We start from the raw sequence: 10,766 nt of genomic DNA, 5'->3' as shown, positions 1-10,766 counted from the left end.
CTCCACAGCCACCCTGGGCAACCTGAGCCAGCCTGTGGTTACCATCACAGGGACAAAGTATTTCCTGTTGTGGATCAGTGTGTGCCCATGGCTTCCAGTCCTGGCACTGGGCACCACTGGGAAGAACCTGGCTCCTTCCTCTTTGCATCCCCCCTGAAGGTATTTGCAGACCTGGATGAGCCCTTCCCGACTCTGCTCTTCCACAGGATGAACAGCCCCGGCTCTCTCAGCCTTTCCTTACAGGGGAGGTGCTTCAACCACTTCTTCATCTCCATAGCTCCTTGCTGGACTCTCTCCAGTCAATCTTGTGCTAAGGAGCCCAGAACTGGACATAGGTGGAGAACAAACAATACCCATCACTCTCTCCTCATCCCCTAACTTACCATAGAATCGGTTTGGCTTGGAAAGGGCCTTAAATTCATCCTGTTCCAGACCCTGCCATGGGCAGGGACACTTTTCACTAGCCCAGGGTGCTGAAAGCCCCGTCCAGCCTGGCCTGGGACACTGCCAGGGATGCAGGGGCAGCCCCAGCTGCTCTGGGCACCCTGTGCCAGGGCCTCCCCACCCGCACAGGGTAGAATGTGTCCCTAACCTCTAATCTAAATCTATCGTTCTAGTAATTTCGATGCAGAAGGCATTAGGGATGGAAGCCCTTTGTAACCTGTGCTGACAGATCCCAGAGATCTCCTTGTCCTCGCTGTGTTTGGAAACGGCTCCAGGGGTTATTGGCTCCGCCGCCTTCCCAGGGATCAGGGTGAGGCTCCTGGAGCTCCTCTCATCGTCGCTCTCGCCTTTATGTGAGATCAGTGGGTCGATCGGTGCAACTGTGAGCGAACCGCGACCTGGCGGGCGTGGGGCACAGCGGGGAAGGAGCTGAAGACGCGGAGCGGGGACTGCAGCGGGAGCCGCTCCGGGGCAGGCTCTGGTGAGGGAACCGCAGAACAGCGGGAGCGCGGGGCCTCGGCGGCGGCAGGGGCGGCGGGGCCGGGCCGGGCCGTGAGCGCCTCTGCCAGGAGCCCCCGGAGCGAGAGCGGCGGGGAGAAGGGAAGGGAAGGGAAGGGAAGGGAAGGGAAGGGAAGGGAAGGGAAGGGAAGGGAAGGGAAGGGGGGGCGGTTCCGCTCTGCCCGGCCCGCCCCGCCCCGCCCCCGGCCCCACCCGCCGCCGCCGCCGCCATGTTGCGGCCGTTGGTGCCCGGTGCGGGGTGAGGCCGCGCGGGCCCGGTGGGCCCGGAGGAGCTGCCTGCGTGGGTGAGTCCTGCCCGCCCGCCCGGGCCCGGCCGCGCCGGGCCCGCCCCTCCCGCTGCCCTCCGCCCTCCCGCGCTCCCTCCCTCCCTCCCGCCGGCCCCGCGGCCGGGCGGTGCTGCCGCCCCGCGGGCAGGGCGGGCGGCCCCGCCGCCGGCGCACCGAGCCCTGCCGCCCGCACCGGCTCTTCCGGCCCGCAGGCCGCCGCCGCTCCCCGTTCTTCAGGTCCCTGCCCCGATCGGCTGCGCGGCCCGCGGCGGCCCGGCCCGGCCCGGCCCGGCGGCACCGGCACAAACTTAAGTTCGGCGGGCGGCCCACGTGCGGCGGGGCCGGGCCGGGCCGGGCTGTCAGCGCGGGGGGCGGCGGGGCCGGCCTTTGTCTCGGGTGGGGACGGCGTGGGATGGGGGTGGTGAGTGGGGGTGTGTGTCTCTGTGCGTGTAGGAGTGCCACGGGCCGGACCAGTCCCCAGCCCAGCGGCCCCGTTCGCACCGAGAGCCGCACGGGGCTCGTGAAACTTCCGCGGGTGTTGGAGCCCCGGGTCCCGCCCGCCGCTGAGCCGCCCGCCGGTCCGGCCCTCCGCCAGGCGCCCCGTGCCTCCTCCGCAGCCCTGACAGCGGCCTCTTCCCCATCCCTCCTTCCCCGCGCTGCTCGGCTCCTGCTATCCCTGCCTCCCCTGGGATTCCAGTGTCATGCAGTCTCTGCATCCCCTCCCGGAGACACCAGCCGCGATTGAGCAGCCCTTGGCAGATGTCTTGCCTTGTACACTGTTGTTTTGCAGAATTACCAATATTTAGTAATGGCAATGTACATGATAAACAATCCCCTACAGCAGGGGATTGGAACTAGATGGTCATCAAGGTCCCTTCCAACCCAAGCCATTCTGTTTCCTTGGTGTAACTGGGGTTTCATGCTTCACTATTAAGTGGCATTCTCAAACCTCCTCCCTAGTTTCAAAGCTGCAGAGCATCTACTCCCAGTCTCCAGAAGTCCCTGGGAATAGCACTGGTAGCAGAAGGTTTGTAAGGACTGAGTGGAGGAAGTGGGTCCTGTGGTGCCTCTCCTTGACTTTGAAACTTCTCTGTAGCATGTGGCACTGGGATTTGACATCCTTCCCCAGGGCTTTTTTGGATGCCTTGGAGCCTTCCAGGTTTCCTGATTCCTGGAGAAATGTGCTAGAGTGAGGCTGAGTTTGCACACTGAAATACAGTCTGTACTCCCTAAGTCCTTCTCCTTTGCTCACTTTATTCACCTCCTACTGCTTTGCAAGTCTCAACCTCCATGTTTTCATTGGCTCCTAAGCTTGGGTTTGCAGTCCTTTGCACAAGAATGGTGGAGTAAGGACAAAGGTCTTTATTTTCAGCTTTCCTCACAGGCTAGTTTACATAATTTCCTTTAATATCCTTTTTTTGTTTCTTATCTGTGGTCAGAAGTATATAGTGTTAAGTCAAAAGTTTAAATTTATGTTCTTTAAAAATCACTTCTGTCGATAAGATACTTATTCTCTAGAATCTGGGTCAAAATTTACTTTATTCTGAGAAAGTGTAGCTTTGTGTATGACAAGTTTAAGATGCAGTTCTGTGGAGAAATACTTTGGTAGAGACTTGTGCCCTCATGATTGCAAAGCCAGTAAAATGGTGTCTTATAAGACTCAAAGGCGAACACAAATCCTTCTGAAAAAGCAAGGTTTCATCCCAGTCATGGATATTTTGAGATGCTGCAGATACATGGGATTTGTCTTGCATTGTAAAACAGATGCAGAGAGGTGTTCCAGAGTGGGAAGGGGAAGGTCAAGAGTGATTGGCAGGCTCATTTTTCTGTGTACAAAACTCAGCCATGCCAGGTTATGGAATGAAGTGTCTTCCTTGCAGAAAGATTTGTGTGCCAGAAATTTTGTGTGTCTCCCAGCTGGTACAACTTTTCCCACCCAAAGGAATGGGAAGTTTCAGGTCCACGCCTTTGCCAGCTACAGTAATCTCTGTTGTTTCCAAAGTCCTTATCAGGTGCCGGGGATGTGGAGTGTGTGGATAATGTGGGCTTCCAGGGATTTCATGCCCAGCTGTGATTCCTTGAGGGACGTGGTGGCAAATTATTGCATAGCCCTCTGTGGACCTTCAGATTTGTGGTTTAATTTAAGAACAAGTTTAAGTTCAGCCACAGCAAGCCACTTTTAAGCCAAGTAAATCTCTGCAGTGTTTTGCAGTAGATTAACCAAAGCAGCACCTCTGGGACTTGTCTGGAGGAACGGCTGAGCTAAAGCTCAAAGACCATTACAAGTGATTTCTCCTGGCCCAGGAGTTGTTCCCCATTCCAGCAGCCTGGCCAGAAGGGTTGAGCTTTGTTTGGTTTGACTGTGATGCTTGACAAACTTCTAAACTGAATCGTCAATAATGACAGCAGCCTTAAATAGGGCCACTTTTGGGAAGGCATCAGATGGCTTTTCTCTCTCCCTCTGCCTTGCCCATGGTTCTCTTCTCTGCCTGCACCTCTGCTCCCAGTTCTTCCCCGTTGTCCTAGAACCCTGCCACCCCCTCCGTCTCCCTGGCTTGCTGCTGGCTTTGGCAGCATTGTTGCAGCCCAAGTCGAGTGTAGCAGAACTCACCTTGCGTGTGGATGCTCCTTGCCAAGCAGGAACTGGTGCTCTGCAAGTTCTGTTGACACATTTTGGTTTTTTCCCCCTCTCTTATGTACAGCACGCACCAGTTCACATAAATTTGGGGTTGAAATAAAATATATTAAAAGAATGGTGTATTAAACATTTGTGATGTCTCTGTATTGTAGCAGCTTGAAAATGTTTTGGTTTAACAGTGTAAATCCAGTATCCCCGGCAGTAGTGAACACAAATGTTCTAGTAATTCTGTGCTGTGAGTTTTCATGCATCTCACCAGAGCTTGATTATTGCTGTTGTAGGTTGCTGTGCTGAGTACTCCAAGTCCCCACTTCCTTTCTCAAAGAGCTTAGAAAGAAAGTCCTGGCTGGGAGCACAGTTTCATCTTACAATTTGGATATAGTTCTTTATTCTATCTTTGGGCGATTTTTGCTTCACATCATAATTAAGGATTGCCCCTGCTTCAAATAATCTTTCTTGGAACTGTTGTATTGAAATATATACTGAAGACTTCTATTATTTAAATTGCTCAGGGTAGGGAGTCATCTCACTTTTCAGGTCTGTGTCTCTTGGGCCACCTCTTTGCCCCTGCATTTCATCCTCGAGAAAAGACTGAGTTCTTCAAATGTGACATCTGTTGAGAAATCAGCAATGATTGATGCTCTACAAAAACCCCACCCAAACAAAACAAGCCCCTCTGCTAATGTACTTCAAAACCTTCTGTTGAGGCTCATGATGATGGCTGGCTTTGGATTAGTGGTGAACCTGACAGGCTGAAAAGATGTCCCCTGCATGAGCGGGGTGTGGTTTCAAAGGCCATGCTTGTACCAGATCTGTTTGTGGGGATCCTGGAATAAGGGGATGCTTTCTGTCTCACCATGCTGCTTAAAGCAGCTCTGCCCACACCCCAGGCTTTGGGCAGCTGTAATTTTTGTTGATGCGCATGTTTGTCCATGGGGGAAATGTACTTGACAAAGTATTTTTTGTGCTTTTGATTGTAGCTTTCATCATGGGGGACATGAAAACCCCCGACTTTGATGACCTCTTGGCTGCTTTTGACATCCCTGATCCAACTAGTCTCGATGCTAAGGAGACCATTCCATCAACTGGGGAGGAGAGTGAGAATCACCTGAAGTCATCGGGAATGTGCATCGATGAGAATGTGTCCTTATCCCACTCTCTGCCTCCCTCTGATGCACCTGTTGTGAGTGTGATAGTGAAGAACACAAGTCGCCAGGAGTCTTTTGAGGCAGAAAAGGAGGGGAATCACCTTGGAACTGGGCTGTTACACAATGGGTTTCGTGGCTCTGATCTGCCAGCTGAGGCTCATGCTTTAGTCCATAATTATGGCAAGTTTGAGTCAACTTTTATTAATGGTGACAGCTCGAGAGGTTACTCTGATAAACTGGATGAATCCAAGTCAGAGCCTTTGCCAACATTTAGTCAGTTTAGCCCCATTTCCAGCCCTGAACCAGAGGATACATTCAAAGAGAACAGTATTGGGGATAAACCCAAACATGCTCAAACTCCCTACTTTCCACCACCTTCGATATATGTACCAACAGGGGCTTCTGTCCTAGATCATCTTAGGAAGGTGCCAGAGCCTGAATTAAGCATGTTTGATCAGTATTGTAAAAAGGAACAGAAGACAGAAATCCACTGCCAGCCAGAGAATAGGCTGGAAATGAGCAGGAGAGAGCAAGACAGAGCAGTGGAGAGGTTTGCGGAGTCAAACAAGGACTTGTTAGATACCAACAGCTTTCTTGGGGAAGGCTTGGTGTTTGGAGACCTCCCTCACAACAGTTTAGGAGATGGCAAGGGGTCTGTGCCCGAGCTAAACATGTCTTCATCAATACCACCTCGGCAGAGGCTAAAGCCAACTCATTCCAAGTTGTCATCCTGTGTGGCAGCATTAGTAGCTCTTCAGGCCAAAAAGGTTGTGTGTATTCCAAAAAGCGATCAGCCAAATTTTACCAAGGAACCTGGTCCTTTTAAAGATGGGACGAAGGGAAGTCCAAAAATGCCCAAGTCGCCAAAGAGTCCCCGAAGCCCCTTAGAGGTGGTGAGGAAGGCTAGCAAGCAGCCTGAGAGTCCTCGGAGTGTGTGCAGCGACAGCAGTGGGAAGGGCTCTCCTTCCATGGCAGCTGGCTCTCCGCCAGCTATTCCCAAGGTTAGAATAAAGACTATCAAGACATCTTCTGGTGAAATTAAAAGGACTGTAACTAGAATTTTGCCAGAGAATGATGAGTTGGGCAAATCTTCAGAAGAGTCACCTGCAGAAACCTCTTCTGCTGAAGAGTTTATCAAATCTTTCCCATCCCCTGACACTAGTGCAGTTACGGAAGGTGAGGCTGGCAGGAATTCAGCCAAAAATGGGGCTGCTGTGGCTATCCAGCTGTCAAACGTAATGAGTCCTTACTCAGACAGTATGAAAATGGATATTGCAAACAGCACTTGCACCGTGTCCTTATCTCCACTGCCAAACTGTGGTGGCGGTGCCATAAAAGTGGGGGTCAAGAGGCAGCAGCAGGGTACTGTGATGCAGCCATCCAACACGACCACCTCCAGCCTTCTTCCCAAAGCTGTGCACTTGGCAAATCTCAACTTGGTCCCCCACAGTGTTGCCGCTTCTGTTACAGCGAAGACATCGGCACAGAGGCGAAACCAGCCCCAAGTGACACAGATGTCAGTGCCACTGGTGCACCAAGTCAAGAAAGCTGCTCCCGCTGTCATGGAGGCATTCCATAAAGTGCTACACAGTGCCAATCCAGTGCCGATATATACTCCGAACCTTAGCCCCCCGCCTGACAGTAGTATTAATTTACCTGCCTCTGGGTATTGTTGCCTGGAATGTGGGGACTCATTTGCCTTAGAGAAAAGCCTGACTCAACACTATAGTAGGCGAAGCGTTCACATTGAAGTCATGTGCACTCAGTGTTCAACGATGCTCCTTTTTTTTAATAAGTGTAGCTTGCTTAAGCATGCACGAGATCATAAGAGCAAAGGGTTTATCATGCAGTGTTCTCAGCTGCTCATGAAACCAATTTCCATAGACCAAATGTTTTCACTTTCTCCTACAAGCTCTGCAGTCTCTCCAGCTTCTCAGACTTCTCTCTCGTCCTCTCCTCCACCTAAGTCCGCTGCTGCTTCAGGAGGCGGGGTAGGGATTTCTTCAAGCGCTCAGCCAGCCTTGCCTCTCTACACAGACCCACAGAGGCTAATCCGTCATGGACTTAAGTGTTTGGAGTGTAACAAGCAGGAGCAGGATTACATTTCTTTAGCAGCTCATTACCAGAGAACCTCAGAAGATAATGAGAGACTGGTAAGTCATAATTTTAATGTTATTAGTTAAATCTCTCCAAGTTTAAAGAGATTGTCCTCAAGGGGAAGAGTAGGCATCGTGGTGGCAAATGAGTTGCTCTGCCTAAAAAAGTGCTTATAGGGAGAATTTGGAATGCACACGAGCCCAGAGATGTTTAATGTGTGCTTGCCTTCTTTCTACCCTCTGCCAGTAAAAAGAGCGTAGTAAGGAGACTGTGGAGATGCTTGAGTGTCAAAAAGAGGTGATGGACATGAAAGATCGCTTGGATGAGGCATGCAAAAAGCTGTAGGGGAGGATCAGTGGAGTGTTACCTGAAACAGGTTTTTGTGCTGTAAGTGTGGCTGGAGGACATCTGGCACAGTTGAACGTTGCCTTTCCTGGAACCGGTGCCAGAACCTTCTGTGTGATGCGTTGCACATCGGTGTTATTGTTGGTGTGGTCAGCTGTGATTGGACAGGCCTGCTGTGGTATGTGGGGGGAAGGCTGGTCCTGGCTGCTTTTGCCCTTTGGCTGGTACAGGGTGAGTGGGTGCATAGCAGGGTTCTTGTTAGTGGCTTCCTGCCTTCCTCCTGTGCTGCCCTGCTCAGGTCTCCACCGCTGTTATGGACCTGGTAGGAATCCCCTTAAATTAAACTCTAGTTTAGGATTCCCCTGATGAAGAGAAGATGATTATTGTTGTGGACCAGGACCATACACTTTGATGATGACTTTTATTTTAGAAGATATGGTCAGTCTTGTTTAAGTGTTAACCAGTCTGCGGTTGAAGAGGAGGAGGACTCCTTTCTCCTTATCTCTTTGGATGAGGTGAAAGCTTTCCAGGTAGGTGTGGCTGCCAGTAGAGCTGGCTCCCAAAGCAATGGCTGCAAAAAGCCAGGACTCCATGCCATCATCTGGGAAGATGACCACATCTCTGCCATGGCTATCAGAACACCTGCACTCTCCAGAGCCTCCCTGTGCTGCTTGAATGGCTTGCAGGAGTGTTGAGGTTGCTGTGGTCCCATTTAGATAGTTTGTAATCTTAAATTCATCAGCCACCAAAAAAAAAATAGATTATGGCTGAAAGGTTTTGATGTCGTAAAAAATGGTGAGGCCAAAAGGGATCAGTGTGGCCACGTAATCAGGTTTCTTGCCTGAGGCAGGTCAGTGAGCACTGTGCTCTGTCAACACACCAACTTACTTTTCAACTATAATGTTTTTTTAGGAAATGTCAGCAGTCTGGCATTAAAACTTCCAGGAGAAGGGATACAGTGAATGCTCCAAAGTGATCTAAAATGTTAATCAGTGGCATTAAAAATGTACTTCCGTATTTCTGTTGTGGGATTATCAATTCAAGAGCTCCTTAAAGAGGAAAAGAATATGGGATAGTAAGTATTTTTAGCTTGTAATCAAATAATTTATTCTGTAACTTAACCAAGAATAGAGTTTACGCCTCTCACGTCAAGTAGTTCTGCTAGATGTGAGATTATTTTTGTGGCATTTTTCTGAAGAGAAGCACTGCGAAAAGAGGCTACTTTTGAGCTCCTGAAACCAGTTCCTCCCTGTTAGATCTTCCCATGCTTACAGTCCACAGGATGCATACACTGCTCTGGGAGTCCTTTTCCACTGTTCCCGGAACATCTGTTTCAATAAAGTTGTTACATTTCTAAAGGAAATGAGCATTTGTGCCCCGTGCCTGTAATGGTGTGTCTGGATTTAGCAGTAGCTGATGGAAACCATCCCACTGCCTTTTACTAGAGCCCAGGTGTTTGGTGTCACTGGGTTGAGAGGTAAAAGGATGGGTGAAATTCAGTGGTCTCATAGGGATCCCTGATTCTCTGAGCTGTCCAAGGGAAGAGCTATGGGTGACCTTCACATCGTGTGTGCCACGTGGATAACACAGTGTAGCTCCCAGCAGTATCAAGCTCTGAGAAGCTGAAGGTTTTGCATATAGAGTATTAATGAATGTCATACTATTAAACATGGTGTGAGGAGGTTGTGGGTAAAGCTGTTGGAATGTGTGTCATAAAGTCCTGGAATAGGAGAACATGGCCACCACTTTCTGAAAGATACCCTGACTCTGCATTAGGTTAATTCCTTGGGTTCTTTCTGGTTTGGTCAGAAAAAAGAGAAGTGTTGGTATAAGCAAGAAAGGATCAAGTGACTGATTTTGCAAACACTTTCTTACATGGTAGAAGTGGTTAAAAACTGGTTTCCATCTGCAGAGTTGAGCCAGGACACTTGTTTTTTGGTGCAGTGGTAGAAACTGGGTATAGAGAAATTCTTCCCTGTGATGGGGTGAGGCCCTGGCATGGGGTGCCTAGAGAAGCTGTGACTGCCCCATCTCCAGGAATATTCAAGGCAAAGTTGGATGGAGCTTGGAGCAACCTGGTCTAGTGGGAGGTGTCCCTACCCATGGCAGGGGCATGGAACGAGATGCCCTTCAATGTCCCTTCCAATCCAAACCAGTCTGGGATTCTCTGAAACTGGCTTGCTGAGGAAGGCATTGGTGTAAGACCCATAGTGAACATATTTTAGTGCCTTGGTAGTGGTTCAAAACCACTATGTCTACAGGGCAGAAGATGATGATTTACATACTGGTACATCTAATTAAAACCACAGTCCACACCAGTTGTCATTCTTGATCCACAGCAAGCTGCAGTGGTGGGAGAATCTGTCAGGATGCAGAAATAGTATTAATTGTTGTGGGCAAACTTGGCTATGAACCACATCCCTAGATCTCAAGAGATTAATTATCTAGAGTTTTATCATGATTTTGTGCATTTTGAACAAAAACTGTGTATTTCTTCCTCCATACCTGATGTCTATCTCACTGTGTTGAAATGCTGGTTTAGAAGTGGTGGTATGGGGTGTGATTGCCATAGTTTCTTGAGGACAGGAAAAAACTGCACTCTTGAGAATTTGGAAAAAAATTGTATTTTAAAATTTCTTATTCTATCTCAGAATTCAGGCACAAACTCTTTGCCATGCCTCATTGAGAAACTAGGAAGTACTGATGCTTTCCACATAAAGACTTGGCTTGATTTATGCCTTCTAAGGAGCTTCTAGAAGTAGCAGAGCAGGTCCTCTTTGTATTATGGCCAAAAGCTTTTAATCTGTGACTATTCAGATGCTTGGTACCAGATTGTCCCTAAAAAATGAGGATGCTTGGGAAGGGTAGGTGAATGTATACTGGAAAGAACAACTTCAGCTGAAGGGAAAGGATAAAAGCAATTTATCCACAACATCTGGGTTTGTATTAGAAGGTGGAAGCCTATGGAAAATAAGCCAGGTGATTTTTGATCTGTGTTCTTGAAAGCTTTTCTGTTAAATGACCAAATCTGCGTGCACATCCAGTGTGACTGTAACTTCTGAAGCCAAGCAGGCTTTGAAGTGCTCAGTTATGGTGCTTTTAACTCAAAATCTGTTTTGGACATGGCTTTGGTGTGGCACCTTGCTAAGAAGGGAGGGCTGATCCAATGGGGTTGATGGAGAAAAGAAGTAGCAGGAAAGAGAGTTATTTTTCAGTATGATGTTTTCAGTTACCCAGAAGCTGAAGGACAAGCACGCTGTGATAAGAGGCAGGAATGATTGGATTGGAGAGGGGGAAGAGCCTAAGCTG

General features: G+C 49.4%; 1 protein-coding gene across 3 annotated transcripts in view; it reads left to right on the top strand.

Moving 5' to 3' along the window:
• Positions 1-1,115: 1,115 nt before the first annotated feature.
• Positions 1,116-10,766, top strand: part of ZNF592 (zinc finger protein 592) — a 34,395-nt gene continuing 24,744 nt past the window's right edge. For 2 of the 3 annotated variants that reach the window (XM_021554162.4, XM_085588628.1), the window contains exons 1-2: positions 1,141-1,247; positions 4,848-7,168. In XM_021554162.4, the coding sequence (XP_021409837.3) occupies positions 4,856-7,168 (2,313 nt within the window). In that variant the 5' untranslated portion in view covers positions 1,141-1,247; positions 4,848-4,855. Of the gene's footprint in view, positions 1,248-4,847; positions 7,169-10,766 lie in introns of all 3 variants that reach the window. The other variant, XM_085588629.1, reaches the window with a different exon arrangement.

Source organism: Lonchura striata, chromosome 10, assembly GCF_050655825.1.
Source record: "Lonchura striata isolate lonStrDom1 chromosome 10, ASM5065582v1, whole genome shotgun sequence".
Taxonomy (NCBI): domain Eukaryota; kingdom Metazoa; phylum Chordata; class Aves; order Passeriformes; family Estrildidae; genus Lonchura; species Lonchura striata.
The sequence above is the reverse complement of the archived record's forward strand: the minus strand, read 5'-3'. Positions and strand labels throughout refer to the sequence as shown.